Below are 19,169 nucleotides of genomic sequence, written 5' to 3' on the forward strand. Positions count from 1 at the left end.
AAATATTTTAGAAAGTAGAAGGCGACGCAGTGGCCTCCGAGCTCGGTCGGTAGTGCACGGCCCTTGATACGCGGACGACGCTGGTTCGGGTCACACCAGCGGCATGTCGTTGTCTTTTCTTCTACGTTCTGTATTAAATTATGCAGAGGTGAAGGCGAAACACCAACCAATGAAGTGTTCTGGACGCGTTGAAACGTCAACATTTCTTCACTGATCAGTGTCTCGCCTTCAGCTTCATATCTATCCGCGACCCAAAGGCCTTTCGTCAAACGCTCGACTTTAATAATTACCCGCAATCTAAAATTATTGCGTCAGTAATTTTTCAGTATCTTCAAGACATCCTTCATGGAAAGAACGTGATGTCCACCATACTGTTTTTGTGTCAGTGAACATCGGCTCCTTTCATATGCCCTATCTACGGCAAGTTATTCTACCCGTTGCAGCTTTTTTGGGAAAATCTTCGCTCTTCTACTGTGCCGTACTAAACAACACCACTCATTTCCGTTTCCATCGTGGTACCTGCGGTGTGCTACCACTGGGAAGAAAGCGCCATCAACGATTCAAGAGATGTCAGGTCTTTTGCGATCCTGTGCAGTCTTTAGCAGCATACTCGCGTACTGCCTGCAGGGAAGCGCCGTCCCACTCCTCCGGCCCCTCAGCACACATCCCGGCCGTGCTGTACGCCGTCCCGATGCTGATCGTGGCCTGCATCTTCATCGCCGCCCTGCTGGTCGCCTTCCCGTCTAACGGTGAGCACTCTCCCCTGCGGCGCCGCAGACCACCCCTTCAGTTGACTTTACTCTAGGAACACAACGTTCAAAACTCGGATGTACATCCACCCCTCCTGTCAAGGATGTATACCCGGAGATAGAGCGGTTCATGACAGCCAGCCTACAGCGTAGTGCTCGCTCCCGACTTGGCTGACAACGATTGCCTCGAGCTTTTGCCGACTCAAATTCTGGCGAAAGCCGATTGGTCTTCCAAATTTGAAGGCCAAGATAAATCATGGTCGCTGACAAAGTTGAATAGTCTTTCGTAAAGGTAGATGAGCAATATCTATGCAGCTTAAAATGTAGCAAGACACACTTTCTCGGTTGCCGAATAGTTGGCCTCCACCCTCTGTAATGAACGGCCTGTTCAGGTGATCACTATTGTGATCGTTCCTGCCAGAAGGCGCCGAGGTCGAAGCTGCTTGCGTAGAGTGGACCTCGGTTTCTGGGTCTCCATCGGTGTCCAAGGACTGGTCTGGTGGAGATTGCGAGCGTCGTTAGGTCATTTAATGGGGCTACCTGCGGCTGCGCTCAGGGTTATTTTCAGCCCCATTGAACTTTATTTGGGTTCATCTTTATGTGGTTTGGTTTATTTGGGTTCATCTAAAGCCTGCAGTGTAACCTTAATTTCAATCAATATCTGCAAGTGTATGTAGGCCTGACTGCCTATCAGTGCAAAGTACAGCTGCAACGGAAAAAGAATGGCACAAGTGAATCATGACCGGAGCGAAAAAATCGCGACACGCGGCGCTATTGTTGCCGTGTACACCGATAGTGACAGTGCGAGGAACATTTCATTTCCTAAAGCGGGGGTGGCCGGCAGAAAGCAGCCCACCTAGTAATTCGCCCATCAGAAATGCAACATCTCAAACGAACGCCTGTAGATGTCTTATCAGCCAAACCATGTGCTAAAGTGGCTAAGCACATAATCTCGTTTTATTTTTATTCTTTGCGCTGGCGTGGCGAGCAACGTTATCTTTATCACCGTTTTCCTCTCAAAATGTGCTGGGGATGCACGGTCAAAAGTGATGTGTGGCAGCGCCAGCTTTCGGATGGGCTGCTTTCTGTCGGCCACCCCCACTTTGGAAAGTGGAATGTGCCAGGCACTCTCTCTATCTGCGCATACGGCTACAATAGCGCCGCGTGTCGCAATTTTTCCGCTCCGGTCATGAGTCACTTGTACTAATCTTTTTCCGTTGCAGCTGTACAAATAATTTGCATAAGTTAAACCCCAGATCATCTATTCCAAAACGGTACCGTCTAGACTATAAGAGGGATTACATCCTTATATTTCTTATGGCCTTTCTGTTTTCATTTTCATCAAGTACGTTGCTGTGCAACAAGAGCAGATAGAACGGTCTGTTTTTCGTCATAACTATTATGCAATGCACAACCTACCATTTAAGCGCCCGCTTGTTCTGAACCCGAAACACTACCTTGTCCGTCGTTTGTCACTGCATGATAGGACGCCGATTGCTCCAGAAAGAATCACTGAATGAATGAATGAATGAATGAATGAATGAATGAATGAATGAATGAATGAATGAATGAATGAATGAATGAATGAATGAATGAATGAATGAATGAATGAATGAATTACAAGGGAAGGATGTCTCTGTCAGCCTCTGTTGGGAAATTAAGAAAAAAAACTCTCGCCGTATGGCTTCTACTCTAAAATGCGAGCTAGGGCAACCCCTCGTGTAGAGGGCTAGCATGCGCCATGTGTGTTTATTCCCCCTTCCCCCCTCCTTTCTTAGCGGCTAAGGAAGGGGGGCTTCGTCGTTGAGCGGGCCCCAGGGAGATATGTGGATGCGTGCGGTCTCATTAGGAGCGCCCATCTTTCGGTCGCCTTTGGTGTCGCCGCTGCAGAACCCGGAGAGCCCCCGGCGGCGGGGCTGCGAGGAGAGCGCAGAGCGGGCTCACCCAAGCCTCCCATTGTCCCCTTTTTGGGGAAGGACGCGTGTTGCTCGCCGCGGCCGCTTTGTGCCAGTGCACAAAGAACCAAGTGCATAAAAAGGTCGAGCCGCCGTTTCATCTTACGCCGACAGCTCACCGCGACTTCACAAACACCACTTGCGGCCCAATTAAGTTTCGGACGCTTCGTTCGGAGGTTCGACCGCTTTTCTTTTGAGAAGAGAACACTGCCGAACGAAGCGGGGTCCGGTGCGTCCGGATGAATGGGAGCTGTGGGCGGCGGTGCAGCTGGCTGGCGTCCGGAATAGCCCCGAGGCTCGAAAACGCGGGCTCAAGAAGCGGGCGCGCGCAGAAGACGCCGCCGCACAGAGCGAGCACTGCCACCTGCTTAATTGAGGACAGTGGCGGCCATCTCGACTTATGTCGCCGCCCCGACCCCGGAGTACAACTGGTGGCTTCGGCAGTCCATTGTGATCCGACTCTTATCGGAAAGGGGATCTGCGCTCCCGGGCGATGTTTGCGACAGTCGCAGCTGGGTTGGGGCCGACAATTGCCCTAGTGCCGGGAAGCGTCAAGGTCACGGGTACTGGGGAGACAGACGTGGGAGTGTCTTGCTATGTTGGTTTGTGTGTTTTGCTTCTTCCTCCTTAGGGGAGAGAGTTGGTCTGATATAGTGGGAGTGTTTTGCTATGTGGTTTGTAAGTATTTTGCTGTTCTTTCCATAGGGGAGAGAGTTTGTTTACTACGGTGGAAGTGTGGGGCAGGGCACGTAACCCGGGGGACCAATCCGTATGTGTGTGAATTCTCGGAATGTACTATGTTTTAAGTGAAAAAGATGCCCTTTTTACAGTATGTACATTTGGGAGAGAGTTATGTGCCTTAAGGAAGTTGGAGGGCGGGCCACACGGCTAATAACCAATCGTGTTAAGAGTTTGACACGATTGGATGCTGATGAATGTGGGTCGGGCCCATGTGTCTTTAAAACTGGGTCCCGGAGCCCGGAAGGGGGGTTCTGGGCTACGGAGTTAGATGTAACGCATCTTCGGCTATGCCGAGTAGGGGCCTCCCCTAAATGTTAGCCAGTTCCATGTTGTTGTGGTGCTCACTGCTCAACTTGTATATATATGTAAACTATTGTATATAAAGCTTCAATTAATATCCCCTGCAAGTTCTCTGTTTGCAAGTATCGTCTCCTATAGACCTTCAGCCTTCAAGTAATAACCAGCCGTCTCCGACGGGGCACCCCTGGTGCAGAAGAAAGAAGAGAAAAAGAACCTATTCGCTTTTTGCTATCAGAAGGAAGCAAGAGCGAAACTTTACTGGCGCAGTCGACAGGATCCTGTTGCTATCAGAAGGGAGCACAGGAGAAAGGGAAGGCAAGAGAGCAGAGACGTCCAGGCATCAACAAGTCGAGCATCGGCGGTTTGGGAGGACGAGGCGCAGGCGGAGAGTAGCTGCAGCGGTCGAGGAAGCCAGGTCCCGTCATCGGAAGTCAACTGCCATCGTCTCCAGTGGAGCGGCGACAGTCGAGGACACCGACGGCAAGTGGCAGCTGATCGCAGGCGGACAGCTTCAGGAGCAAGAGCGAGCAAGTGAGCGGCAAGGACCTCAGCGATCGTCCAGCGGCGCGTAAGGGCTTCCGGTCAGGAAAGCAGCGCGTCGAGGCGGAGACTCGACGATCACCTGTGGTTCAAAGCAAGGTGACGGCGACGGGCACCGGTAAAGCGGCGTGCGACAGCTCATCGCAGCGTGCGGAAAGTGGCTGTGGACGCGACCCCGAGGAGCTGGCCATGCGGAACGACGCATCGAAACTGTGAGTTTCCTTGGTCGCATTGTTCACGTCCCTGTTCGTGTGTTTCGAGCCGTTAGGACAGTCGAGGGGTACGGAAGCGGTATGGAGGGCCATCTATGCCGACCCACACTCAATGTGAGGGACCAATTGGAATTATGGAAGGCGCGCTTAGCGGACCTGCAGGCGCAAATTGCAGAGCAAAATGCTGGAAAGGCGCTGCCTCAGGATTGGGAGGTGGTAACAGCGAAGCTTGAGCAGCTAGGGCTCGAAGTGGCTAAGCTCAGAGAGTCTAGAAGAGCTAGTCAACTAGCCATGCAGAACTGCTCCGAGTCCCGAGAGGTGAGGCCGTCTGCGCTGGAGGGCAAATTGATATGCTTGTCCAGTGCAGGCCAAGAAAGAAGCAGGCAGGACGCTGAAAGCAGTCGGCCGGTAGGCAGAAACACCTCTTTTTCCGAAAAGACCGCAAAAAGCGCAGGAAGTGAGGACGAGGTTCCTGAGGGGCGCGAAGGTATCACAGATTTCCCGCCACTGCGGGCGGCTCGTAACGAAGGGGAGGAGCCAAATTCTGATGATCTGGGGGTAAGCGAGACCAAATTGGCCGATAACAAACGGGACAGCGGTCAAATTGTTGCAGGCTTGATGGCGGAGGTTGTGACCTCCGACATATCAAAAGAACGAGACGAAAACGGCCAGGCAGAAGCAAGAAGGGAGTCAGCTTATCGGGAAACTGAAATTTCAAGTGAAGGAAGCACCCTGATGGAACAGAGCGCCGCGGTATTAGAGGCAGTGATCGCGCACTCCGACGAGGAATCCGCTCAGATCAGCTCTACCCCAGATGAGGCCAGGGACGAGGGCACGAGTTAGGGAAGAAAAACCCGGTCGCAAGCAAGCTGCGAAAAAGAGGAGTCCGTTCGGCATGAAACGGCCAGCCACGAAAGACGGAAGGTTGGCGAGCTAACGCCAGGAGGAAAGCTACCGCTGCGGCAACGGCACACTGTGCCGGGCATAGGGCAGGAAGTGCCCAGGAGCGTTACTGATGGCAAGAGCCTTTCTTCGGAGGCAGAGAATGGAGGTGGGCCTGCTGGGCCGATCAGGGGAAGTACCGCGCAGTTGTCGAACGCACCCAATGGGTGTCTGATCAGGTCAGGTGAGGACAGGGAGATGCGTAGGGACCGGCCGAAGGGCAAATTCGGGTCAGGTGACTGCGAGGAAGCTCATGCCGTCTCAGACGAAGCCACGAAACCGGCAGGAGTAGATCAATCAGGGAGCGGCAATTTTAAGGTTTGCCCGTGCATTAAAGGTGCAGATGGCTCCAAGCGAGGCATAGTACCAGGAGGCAGGTGCCTGGCTTTCACGCCGAAAGTCGGCGCGTGGAGCAATACGTTCCGTGCGGCAGTACGCCAAAGCAAGTGCAGCAAAACCGGCCGCAGTGGTATGGTTAGGCCGACCAGGGGCTATGCTCCTTACGCTTCGCGCGCTTTGTACTGGCACGCCGGAGAAAGCGTACCCTCAGGGGCATCACGTGCGCGGGGATTCGGACCCATCGCGGACCAGGATGTTTTCGATCCTGGAGGGCAGCAGCTTTTGAATTCTCGCCCCGTGGCGGCACCAGGCGCATGAGCTGAGTGACCGTTAGTCGTTAACCGTGTTCGTTGATAACACATCACGGCTCGAATGCACACAGGGACACTCGGTGCGACCAAGGAGGCTCATGCGGCCACTTGCGGACCTCATACGAGTGCTTCAGTTGCAAGTGTCTGTGTGTATGTGTGCTCATTCGCGAGCAGGACGGGGCTGTGCATGCAGGTTTAACTGGTCGCGGCGCGACAGCGTGACCTTCTGTCAAGGCGCTGTATGTGAATATGTGAAACGCGTACGCACGTGTGTGGCACTGACTGTAAGCACAGCCAATGGACCGGGACACCCGTACTACGACCACAGCATGCATGAAACGTTTTTACTTTTGAAGTGCGTGCTTAGTTTCGTTTTTGGGTTCGTTGTAGGTAAGCCACTAGCCCTCTTTTTGTGTTTGTTTTTATTCATCTAAGCGTGCTGCAACCCTTAGATGAATTTTGAGGGGGGCGTGTAGAGGGCTAGCATGCGCCATGTGTGTTTATTCCCCCTTCCCCCCTCCTTTCTTAGCGGCTAAGGAAGGGGGGCTTCGTCGTTGAGCGGGCCCCAGGGAGATATGTGGATGCGTGCGGTCTCATTAGGAGCGCCCATCTTTCGGTCGCCTTTGGTGTCGCCGCTGCAGAACCCGGAGAGCCCCCGGCGGCGGGGCTGCGAGGAGAGCGCAGAGCGGGCTCACCCAAGCCTCCCATTGTCCCCTTTTTGGGAATTGGACGCGTGTTGCTCGCCGCGGCCGCTTTGTGCCAGTGCACAAAGAACCAAGTGCATAAAAAGGTCGAGCCGCCGTTTCATCTTACGCCGACAGCTCACCGCGACTTCACAAACACCACTTGCGGCCCAATTAAGTTTCGGACGCTTCGTTCGGAGGTTCGACCGCTTTTCTTTTGAGAAGAGAACACTGCCGAACGAAGCGGGGTCCGGTGCGTCCGGATGAATGGGAGCTGTGGGCGGCGGTGCAGCTGGCTGGCGTCCGGAATAGCCCCGAGGCTCGACAACACGGGCTCAAGAAGCGGGCGCGCGCAGAAGACGCCGCCGCACAGAGCGAGCACTGCCACCTGCTTAATTGAGGACAGTGGCGGCCATCTCGACTTATGTCGCCGCCCCGACCCCGGAGTACAACTGGTGGCTTCGGCAGTCCATTGTGATCCGACTCTTATCGGAAAGGGGATCTGCGCTCCCGGGCGATGTTTGCGACAGTCGCAGCTGGGTTGGGGCCGACAATTGCCCTAGTGCCGGGAAGCGTCAAGGTCACGGGTACTGGGGAGACAGACGTGGGAGTGTCTTGCTATGTTGGTTTGTGTGTTTTGCTTCTTCCTCCTTAGGGGAGAGAGTTGGTCTGATATAGTGGGAGTGTTTTGCTATGTGGTTTGTAAGTATTTTGCTGTTCTTTCCATAGGGGAGAGAGTTTGTTTACTACGGTGGAAGTGTGGGGCAGGGCACGTAACCCGGGGGACCAATCCGTATGTGTGTGAATTCTCGGAATGTACTATGTTTTAAGTGAAAAAGATGCCCTTTTTACAGTATGTACATTTGGGAGAGAGTTATGTGCCTTAAGGAAGTTGGAGGGCGGGCCACACGGCTAATAACCAATCGTGTTAAGAGTTTGACACGATTGGATGCTGATGAATGTGGGTCGGGCCCATGTGTCTTTAAAACTGGGTCCCGGAGCCCGGAGGGGGGTTCTGGGCTACGGAGTTAGATGTAACGCATCTTCGGCTATGCCGAGTAGGGGCCTCCCCTAAATGTTAGCCAGTTCCATGTTGTTGTGGTGCTCACTGCTCAACTTGTATATATATGTAAACTATTGTATATAAAGCTTCAATTAATATCCCCTGCAAGTTCTCTGTTTGCAAGTATCGTCTCCTATAGACCTTCAGCCTTCAAGTAATAACCAGCCGTCTCCGACGGGGCACCCCTGGTGCAGAAGAAAGAAGAGAAAAAGAACCTATTCGCTTTTTGCTATCAGAAGGAAGCAAGAGCGAAACTTTACTCCTCGGCTCTCAGTAACCTCTGAAACCTCTTTTATTCCTTTGTCAACGCGGGCGGCAGGACCTTCTCGTAGACAGCGTTTCGTCGCGGTTTCGGCAGAACGTACTGCCATGCGAAAAAATGGAGAGACCATGCGAACTGGCAGAACTGCACGCACTTTTCGAGATGCGCATATAAGGCGTCCTCCCATAATGTCTTGCTCATTTGCGCACTTATATCAGGCAGGGCTGTTTGAGCACAAATGTTAAAAGTGCGACCTTTTGTGGTGTCTGTCCACTTTTGCACACGCCTCTACGTTGGGATCCTGTCTTTTCAACCTTTTGCTTGCGGCCTCGGCTACATGACGAGCTTCAGCTTCACCGGCTAGGCGCTTTCGTTTACAATCTGAAGCCCTCCGCCAAGCATGAGCCTCAACAGGGCCTGGTGTATTTGCAACGGCAGAAGCGGAAACACCAACAGAAAGCTTACGTTCCCTCCTCCTCTCTAACACTTGCTCTCCTCTCCTCTGCTGGCACTGACGCCACATCTTGAAACGAGGCCCTTACATCTGTCGCGGCAAAATTGCTCTCTCGAGCTAACCTGGGTCACTTCAGCAAAAATATCGAATTTGCGAGCACCAATGCTCATCCAGAATAGGTCACGTCTACCTGAATCATGCTGCTGTCAGTTGACAGGCGAAAGTGCATATTCAGATGCGGACAGTGTCCTATCGCACCATGAAATGCGAAGACTGTCCTTCATTTATAAGCCCTCCTATTAAGGTTTGGTGTGGTTCATTGAGGTTTAACATCTCAAAGAGACTCAGGCTATGCGAGACGCGGTAGTGAAGGGCTCCGGAAATTTCGACCACCTGGGGTTCTGTCACATGCACTGACATCGCACAGTACACAGGCCTCTAGAATTTCGCCTCTATCAAACTTCGACCGCCGCGGTTGGAATCGAACCAGCCTCTTTCGGGTCAGCAGCCGAGCTCCATAACCACTTAGCCACCCCAGCGACATCCCCCTATTAACGCTAGTGTCAATTGCGCGAGAACCATTTCTTACTGGCGGCTGCATTCCAGGATGGAGAGGAATATTATCTACATAAAGAACGTAAAATATAAACAATACTGGTTTCTGAACAGCACTCCGTGGCATAGGCATTCATCTCTTCTGTTGTTACTATTAGGTAGGCAGGCGCCTGCCTACCTAACAATTTGTGTTAGGTAGGCAGGCGTAATACACTGATATTATGCGTTTCGGTGTAAACTGGTCCATTCTCACAGCTCTTTACTGCGCACACAAAAACGCCACAATGAGGCGCACCGTCTTTTCTTCCTCATCCTTATTGTGTCTTCTTGGTGTGCGCAAAAAAAAAGATTTCTGATAATATTGTAACGTGGCGGCCAGCCGAAGAATGAGGTGTGATGAACCATGAACAAGAGATGACTTAATGGCCGCTGGCCTAGCGCGAGCGTTCCGTTCCGCGCCACTGGCAGCTTCGTCTTCTTCGTAACATTACCCGGGGCCACCGAGCGATCGTCCCTATCGTAAATAGAAGACGGCAATGAAGGGATGGGCGAAACGGTGATGAGCTTCCCGGTTAGAAAGAAGTGGCAAAGTGGTGAAGTGCTGGCCGCCATAGTGGGTGAGATGATCGAAGGATGAGTCCCGGTCCACGAAGCATCCGGGCCGGAGTGTGCCAGGAGCTGACAGCCGAGGTCCGTGGACGCACCCGACGGCAGGGGCAGGGGGGCGGTGTCTTCACGTGCGGGTCCTGGCTCTTGGGTCGGTCTTGGGTCGGTCGGGTCACTAAGGTCGCTGTCGGCAGTGCATCGTGTCCTGTGGTCCGTCCGGGGAACGGGGCTGGGGTGAGCGGCGAGGTCGGTTCAGGTCGGGCGGGCTGGGGCTGGGCCGTGCGGCGCGGGCCAAGTACTCACGGCCGACGTCCACGGCAGGCGCAGGACACCGAAGCTCCGGGACCAGGATGGCGATGAAGGGACCCCAGCACCTCACACCAAATGTAACGTGGCGGCCAGCCGAAGAATGAGGTGTGATGAACCATGAACAAGAGATGATTTAATGGCCGCTGGCCTAGCGCGAGCGCTCCGTCCCGCGCCACTGCCAGCTTCGTCTTCTTCGTTAAAATATACTGATTCCATCCCACTTGTATTTATTTTTTTCTCCTCGTTTTCTCCTCGGCTGAGATGTGGTCCTAATCTGTTGCCCCTGTGATCAACCAGCTGGCATGGCCTTTGCAAACAATGGGACAGAACAAAATGGAAAGGATTTTTAAGCTATTCCATCCTCAGTCAGGGTTATTCTTACTTCTGATATTTTCGTTCATTTATTTGTTATATCGGCATTCTTCTTTTTTCAGGTAACAAGAACTTTCTGGGTAAGTGCCTATTTGCTGCTTGTCTGTGGTATTCTTTTGTGATCAGCGTACACCTCGTACTTGTACAGTATTTAGTAAAAATCACACACTACGTTTGGGTTCTGGATAACCCTGCGGGAGAGAGCGAGATTAGCGGATCAGTTATTTAACAATCCTTATTATAGGCGTTTTCTATATATATATATATCGAAGTATTCAAGAAATGTACTTCTGCATGAAATAGGTAGGATAAGTCCGTCCACCATACCACATTTTCGTCGTTTCTTGGGGTCGGCTGCGCCTTACCAGATGGCCAGCAGCCATGCTATCCTATGAAAAAGCTATATTTTATTCCAGTGGTGCTTGCAATGTTATTGTAATGGGGAAGTACAAAACGAATACAGTGTTTTGAATTATTTCAAGTTCATGAGTCAGGGTATTGTCGGTGCTGTCTACTTAAGGTTCGTATTAAATATTAACTATGAATACTGTTTTTAAAATATAGTTTAACGACAAACGAAGTGCTTTACAGGACATGCGATGGCGAATTCCCAAGAGGTGGTCAGCGTTAACGGTTGCATGCGCAATGTAGGCGAATCAATTGAAGTGGCCAGCAGTGCGAGCTCCATGATTCTTATAGGAATTCACGGCGCCTAAAAGTATTAAAAGGGCTCTCTGTGCAGTGCTCTGCAAAGGCAGAAACTGAAACGTGCCTGTGCCTGTGAAGACGCCTTAATCGCCGGTGAACACGAAGTGTGGGTGGGGCAGCTCCTTTGCTGTGCACTTTGCTAAGCAGAGCTCAGGCATCCATTGTGCTTTTAACTCCATCCAGAAATGGCAACCGCCGACATGGCCGAATATGGGATCACGAAACGATACTCCTTCTTCGAGGAGACAACGGAGTCCAGTCCTGCCGTTGATGGTATGAGCACGACGCAAACTGTTTGCATGTTCAGCGCCTCATTAATTGGCAAGTATAAGCGTGCAAGCGCTCTCTCACTTTTGTTCTCCTCTTCAGGCGCAGCCGCAACAGCAAGAACCAGGCGACATAAGCACCGGAGAAGGCGGAAAACAACAACGACCACCGAGGAATCAGCCGGTAAAGCCTGCACTGCTTCCACGTATGCAGACACGGAATGTTCAAAACATCTTTCTGCGTTTATAAGAACACACGACGGCCTACATACTAAACTAGATAAAAGCATGCGAGCGGATAAGGATTATCATAAGTTACCTAACTAGCTAATTCATCGTGGGAGGTACAGCGCGAACAAGACGAAGGACGAAGCAAGAAAACTACACGGGCGAGCGCTGTGTCTGTGAAGCTCTCGTCTGTGCAGCGCTCGTCTGTGTTACAAACTCACGCAGCTATCCACCGTTCTTCAATGTATTATTATTGCACAGGTCCCTTTTCCATGCAAAATCAGCTCTCGTCTGTGTAGCTTTCTTGCTTCGTCCTTCGTCTTGTTCGCGCTGTACCCACCACGATGAATTATTACAAACTCGCCCAGCTATCCATCCTTCTTCTAAATAGCTAACGTAAAAGCCATTTTAGTCTATTCGGTTAGCGTGCATGCTTATATCGAAAACTTAGAGGCAGTCGCCTGCCTAACCATTTCATTCGGTGGAGTTCTCTGAGAAGGAGCGTGTTCCAAGATATTCGCCTCCAAGCACTCCATTCAGTCCACATAATTGCAGTTGTAAGGTGGGGACGAAGGCTGGAAAACTCCTCGCGACGTGAAGCAGCTGTAGCGCTTGGTGCTTCGTCTACCAGCGACATATAGCAATAAGTTAAGCTCATAGTAACTGCTCCCCTCACCCATTTGCATGCGTAATTACGCGAAATGAGTTGAAAGCTTTGAGTCTATTGTCTCGGAGCATCTGCGTGCTACGAAAATTCTGCTAAATGGTTGAGTGTAGAAATTCATGCACCACTAATTTTTCAACATAAATGGGCTCGCTATCTGCAAGCGTTAAAGGTATACTAACCGGTTTCAGTTAATGAGGAGGCAGACGATGATAACTCTCGCATACTGCTCATCCTGCGTTTTCAGGAAATTCAGAAAGCCTAATTTCGCACGTCAGGCCTGTATATCGATGAACCTCGTGCAGGTTTTCCTCAAGCCGACTGTGTGACCAGCTTTTTGAGGAACAGGACTAAAAAAAGGGGGACTGATTTGAAAAGCTGGTCCTGTTTTGCGACAGTTTCGTGAATACATTCGAAATATGGGTGCCCTTTTTTTGCATTCTTCTGGCGTACCATTTGTCAATGTATTACGTATGGTATTTATTATTTCTCTCGGTTTTAATTCGAAACATAGTATCATTGTTTCCTGATGCTTCAGCTCTTATGGGAGGAATATGGCACCGGAGAATGGCTGAAATCTATTGCAAGGCACTTATATTACAGGAATTTGTATGGCATTCATTAGAGACCCCGTTTCTCACCTTCCTTGCGCGCGTAAGTTTGTAGCGCAGTTGTAAACATGCTCAAGTTTAAATGTGCCCTCAACCACCCCCCACCTTTTGCGCTTTGCATGGGGACGGCGGTAGCAGAAAGGCACGAAAGTGATTACAAAGAAGTCTGATTAGCAGCGCCAGAAAGTGTTCGCACGTTCAAGCGTGGTTCGCGTTAAAGTGAATTGCTTCGGGTGGCTCCCTGCACGGGCGCTAGCTGTATGAGACTCGGCGCAGCCCCCCCCCCCCCTCCTCCCCTCCTTATGTCTTGCGTCACACTGTTTCAGCCACTACCCGAACAAATGCTTTCTTCGCTTACCTGCGTCGCCTAGCGTGTGTACCTCTCATCGCGCTGAGGAGAAAACTAATAATGGTGTTCGTAATAAACGTCCCCCCTGAACGACTTCACGTCACTCCTTCCCTCATTCAAAGGCAGGCAATGTGCTCCTACTGCCTGAGTGCTACCTGCAGGGTTGTACTGACTCCTATTCTCAGCTAGGCGCACACGAATAAGTGAAAATGGGACTGAAAGGCGATAAAAAGGGCTTAGACTCTATGAAGTGCGTTTAAATCGGGCATTCAAGAAAAAATCCTGGAGCGCCCTCTCGACCAAAGGCCACTTAAATTCTCAATGTGTGCTACTGGCTGTCACAAATAACTGTGGGTTGCTGAACATTTTGCGTCCTGTCCACTTAGGGGTACTCGAGTACGAGAGGAAATGTGAGATTATCGCTAGCGTTGTAAATTTATTTCATACATTGAAGTAATCAATAACTGAAGCCGTTATTTGGGGCAGTGTAAAAGAAGCCCCCTAGACTTTTTCGCTGCCTGACTCTCAGCAAGGTGAGTTCATGTTTACTTCCATGTTCGCCATCTCGCAGATGAAGTGACCGGCAGGTCGTACGATGACCACATCCAGGGGTGGACGATCGACGCTTCCGAACCGGACATGGCGGCGTCGAATACATCCGAAGGTACGTATCGCTTGCCGCTGAAGTAAATGTAATGCGGCTGTTGGACGGAATAACCCCGGCACGAGTAATGGGTCGAACTTATTGTGCAGAAGTAAGGCATGCCACTGCATCATTACGTCATTAATAATGGAATAACAGAAGGTTGCAGTTTGTTTTTTTTAGGTCACTGGCTCAAGCAATTTTAGTGGCTTCTGGATGAAAAAAATGCACAAGCGGATGCGTGTCGTGTTTTTGGTGTGTCTAAGCTCTCGACGTGGTCGAAATTACGATCCCGATGTGAAGGCTCAGTATACTTATTCCCAGATATAAATTGTTACTTGAAAATCCCTCATATCAGAAAGGCTGAAGGTGTAAAGTTCATCCTATCAATGCTTTCGATACTATAGACGTGTAAAACCTTTCCTGCAATATTTTCTCTCCGGACCTCACTCAGCACAATTTCGAAAAAAAAAAACTAGTTCAGCAACTCGTCTCGCCGTGCTGCAGCCGGACGAAAGCGCTCTCTGAAGTTTCCCATGCACGGCTTCCTTGGTCATCAGCTTTGGAAAGCAGTAGTGCAGCATAACCGCACTGAAATCGCACGCATAGCCATTACAAATCTTGCATAGTAAGGGTCATGCAACGCGGGAGGACTATGACACAAGAATAAAAGGCGGGAGGAGCGTTGATCGGCAGCTGAATGTTTATTTCGAAATAGCGAAACATGAATAGAGCAACGGGCGCAAAGAACAGCGAAACACACCGTAACAACAAAGTGAAGAGCAGGCAAAAAATAAGGAGAGGAACACAAAGGAACAAATCCGTGCTTTTCGTCGTTCTTTTCCTGTTTAGTATGCTCCTTGTTTTCTGTGCACTCATCTTTTTGTATCGCCTTCTCCGAGCCAGCAGCGCGACCTTACTCTCCTTTTGCATGTTCCCACAAAGGCCTATTCTTGCTACCAATTTTTGGGGTAATCACTTCTCAGACAAGCCTTTTGTCGTCTTGTTAACGGCCATTCCCGAAAAACTCCGTCTTTTCATTGAAGTTAAAAGATGATGATTCATCGGCCTGTCATTATCCCGCTATTTTCTTAGAGCCCTAGTGAATACTCTCAAGGCTATAAATTATCACCGCCATTTTGCTGTTGAACTGTCATCAGTGACAAACTCGAAGTGACGGAGCCGTTTCGTTGTCTTCTTTTCAAACCACAAATAACCACATAATTTCGTCAGCTTTGGTTGTCATGAAAGCATAGGCAGCAGCATCGAATGAATGAATGAATGAATGAATGAATGAATGAATGAATGAATGAATGAATGAATGAATGAATGAATGAATGAATGAATGAATGAATGAATGTCGTTTGCAGGACGGAAGAGTACGCCGCTAGGAGGATCACTGCTGACAGCGTCGACGAAACCGCTCGTCGAGAAGATGGACTCAAATAGGTCATCGGTAGAAAACGTGGCCGACCAAACCACGGCGGAATGAAGCCCGGACCGATTTCGCTCAGTTAGTACGCTGGCTTCGGCGCAACGGTGCTACGAAGGCCACAATAATTGAAGCGCCCTTCGCATAGCCTGCGAGGAAGTCGAGAATAAAAAGAACAAAGTTTTTGCAGAAATTAATAGATATTCTTATTTCCAAAGATATTCTTATTTTTGACCGCTTTAAGAAGTACAGAAATAAATTAAACTCTGACATACGAGTAGCAAAACTGAGGTACTACGAGAACTACTTTGCAGATACATCTAATCGCCCTGATAAACTCTGGCGTAAAATCCGGTCACTTGACCCTGGCGTTTCACAGGCTGGTAATCCCGATAAAATTACTGACAATGGCATAGAATACACAGGTAACCGTCTCGCAGAAGAGTTTAACAAGCATTTTACTCCTTCGTTGAACCCCTCAGCTGATACATCTCACATATCCATTGACAGGCGCCCCCCTTCTTTGTTCCTTGAACCTGTCTCTACCAGAGAAATCTTGTCAACTTTTAGTGACCTTAAAAACAGCACCTCGTGTGATGCGGATAATATCCAGATGCGTCCAGTTAAGTATGTTATCGACATCATCGCTGCGCCATTGGAGCACATATACAACCTATGCATAGAAACTTCCACTTTCCCCGCAAGAATGCAGATTGCTAGAGTAGCAGTTATATACAAGAAGGGAAACAAAAACAGCTTTGGAAACTATCGACCAATTGGTATTTTGTCCGTCTTCTCCAAAACTTTCGAGAAACTGATTCTTAAACGAGTTGAAAGCTTTTTAAGTAAACACGCCATAATTACCGACTGCCAGTATGGCTTCAGAAAAAAACCGGTCAACAGAACTTGCTCTTTTACACCAGAAGGAATATATACTGAGGAATTTTGAAGATAGGAACCTGGTCTTGGGAATTTTCTTAGATTACAGCAAAGCATTTGACTGCATAAACCATAGCATCTTGATGAAAAAACTTGAATGTTATGGAATTAGAGGCGCAGCTTTATTCTTACTTAAATCTTACTTGTCCAACAGAAAACAGTATGTCCAAATAAATGAATACAAGTCAACTCTTCGAACAGTTACCCGCGGAGTGCCCCAAGGAAGTATCCTTGGACCACTGCTATTCAACCTTTACATTAACGACATCACTAGTGTGGATAATAACGCTCGTTTTATAATTTATGCTGACGACACCAGTTTGTTTTTATCCGACGCTACTGGTAGTAAGTTACTGGAAAATGCAAACATACTCCTGGAAAAAATAAAGACATGGTCCGATAACAATCTTCTTTCAGTTAATGCAACAAAATCTAAGGTAATACTTTTTCATCCAAAAAACAAAAATTGCAGTGAATTTGGTGAGCTACATTACAACCGAGACCAGATTGAGTTAGTAAAATCATTCAAATCGCTTGGCGTAATATTCACTGAAGACATGCAATGGGACGACCACATAAGTCATATAGCATTAAAGACATCTCGAGCCATAGGATTTATGACACGTTTCAAATGTTGTCTCCCACAAAAGGTAAAACTTCTGTTATATCGTGCATTATTTCGCTCACATCTAAACTACTGTTCATTAGTATGGGGTACCGCTACACAAACCAGTCTGAAAAAACTTGCCGTTCTTGAAAATAGGGCCCTCAGAATTGTTCATAACCTGCCATATAGATACTCAACTAAAAACTTATTTTCCAAGCACAAGATTATTAACGTTTTCAACCTTTATGTATATAAACTATTGCGCACCTATAAAATAGAACAAAGAAGATGCATTACAAACATATCTGACTTAGCCCCAGTTCAGTTATTTCAGTGCGCATACCCACGCCGTCGCAAACCACACTGTGTAGTTCCTTTGGTCAGAACAAACTATGGACGCCAAATGGTAACATTCCAACTTCCCTCACTCCTCAATAGATTAATTACTGCAAACATTGACGTAGGAAACATTAGCTGCTCTGACCTCCTCAACTACTTTATTTCCGAAGCCACATTTTTCTAGCATTCAGATTTTGAACTTGTATTTCATGTATTGGTTGCTGTTATAATCTTTATAACAGGTTTTTTTGTTATTGTTGTTGCTTTTGTTGTTATTTCTTAAAGCCGCATTGATTCTCTCCACACGCTGGTGATTGTGTATCTGTCTGTTGTCTTTTTTTTTCTCTCTCTCTCTCTCTTTTATTTTCTCAGAAGTGCCGTCGCATGCCACTGCCTACTTGCTGTACAGGGGGTGGGAACCTTGTCAAGCGAAAACCGCTTTTATTCCCATCCCCTCCAACACTGTACGGTGATGGAAGTAAATCATTATTATAACCATGAGCATTCTCTTTGTTGAGTACAAATTTCCACGCATCCGGATTTAAAATCTGTCTGGAATTTACAAAACCTGTTATTTTCGCCTCATAAGTAGGCGGTGCACCAAGCTAGACCACGAAAGTCCAAATACTGACGTTCATAATGGCCTTTCAATCTGAGTTTTTATTTTTGTTTCTTATACAGTACTGCAAGCTTAACCACTCGGTCCAATAGGGTCGTAAACCAATAAAGCATTGAAAACTGTCTTAAGTCAGACAAATGCAGGATTCCTTTAACATATTATGGACACTATCGCCGGCATAAACACCAGTTTGTGCAAAGGAACACTGCATCTAAAAACATTAGCTAAGAAAACCGAAAATCTTAAAACTTCGTTACTCGTCAAAATAGCCAGTTTTGAGACTTTTTCGGATAAGTCATACCAATCTGCAACGCTTCGAGGAAAATGCAAAAATGTAAACCTATTTGTTGGCGCTAAGTACAGCTGAACTGAATAAAATATACATCACGGTAGCAAGCGTTAGAAGTGCCAAGTAAGTTTAGATATCGGGTAAAGCATCAAATTGCCGCTCAATAAGTATGTGCATAAATGTCAATCATGACACTTTTCTGCTTATAATAAGAGGTGTAATAAAATCTGGGGCAACTCAGATAACTGATATTTATTGCACAAAGAACAGAGAGCATTCCACTGTAGTCCTTAAACCTCAGCTCTGGAATTTATTTGGCATATGAAGAATAAATTATCGATGCTGCCTGTTGTTTAGGCTTAATATCAGTTATATGATAATAACTTTAAAAGTTCGTTAGGGGTTCATCTATGTTATAGAACTTAAAGCATAGTTTTCATGATACCGATGACGTTATGTGTTCTTTGTAGTCAGTCCAAGTAACGTTTCAGTTGATGACAACGCAAAATTAATTTGTTAAATGACTTATCCATGCTGTTAGTAAACAAAGATATAGTTTTTCTCTGCTTATGCACAACAAAGCTGTTTTATCAGCATCTGTTGATGACAATATTCTGCTTTCCACAAAAAGCTAGAACGCTATTTCCTGAATTTTCACGTACAGTTTGATGGAAAAATGAAAATGCAGGCTTGTACAGCACTCATCCTCAAATAGGCAGCATTTTTTATCTTTTATACTAAAAAAGGGCGGGGGAAATTGGATTGGCCAGGTTATCGAGAGAGGGTCTATGGTAGGAGCGTAGAAAAACTATTTGTTTTCCTACAGAGTTAAAGATAGGAACTATGCAAATAAAACCACCCCTAATCCATTCCCTTCTCCAACTGCTCCCTCTAAGAATGGCGAGTGAATTCATTCCTTCATAAATGCAGCGAAAAACTGCGGCAATAGCTCTTTCAAAGGAAACCGTAGAACACAGAATCAGAGCGTTGACACAATGTGAATGCGTTTGCCGTCGATGAAGCGAAGTTGCATTACGATCTGTTATATTTTCGACTAGGCTCTGAAATAGTTGCAATGGTTG

General features: G+C 48.2%; 1 protein-coding gene across 1 annotated transcript; it reads left to right on the top strand.

Moving 5' to 3' along the window:
- Positions 1–691: 691 nt before the first annotated feature.
- On the top strand, positions 692–15,354 carry LOC149337225 (uncharacterized). The gene is made up of 6 exons (XM_089554357.1): positions 692–749; positions 10,456–10,473; positions 11,285–11,374; positions 11,471–11,551; positions 13,791–13,883; positions 15,233–15,354. The coding sequence occupies exons 1-6, from the start codon at positions 692–694 to the stop codon at positions 15,352–15,354; spliced, it is 462 nt and encodes a 153-aa protein (XP_089410483.1).
- The last annotated feature ends 3,815 nt before the right edge of the window (positions 15,355–19,169 follow it).

The sequence above is a fragment of the Amblyomma mixtum genome, chromosome 7, assembly GCF_055824585.1.
Source record: "Amblyomma mixtum isolate Tamu chromosome 7, ASM5582458v1, whole genome shotgun sequence".
Lineage (NCBI taxonomy): Eukaryota > Metazoa > Arthropoda > Arachnida > Ixodida > Ixodidae > Amblyomma > Amblyomma mixtum.

Excerpts from the sequence above, each read along its gene's own strand:
- LOC149337225 (XM_089554357.1), top strand. The coding sequence starts at position 692 with ATGCTGATCGTGGCCTGCATCTTCATCGCCGCCCTGCTGGTCGCCTTC. Across the intron at positions 11,375-11,470 it reads GTCCAGTCCTGCCGTTGATG|GCGCAGCCGCAACAGCAAGA; the intron begins GTATGAGCACGA and ends TCTCCTCTTCAG. Across the intron at positions 13,884-15,232 it reads GGCGTCGAATACATCCGAAG|GACGGAAGAGTACGCCGCTA; the intron begins GTACGTATCGCT and ends TGTCGTTTGCAG.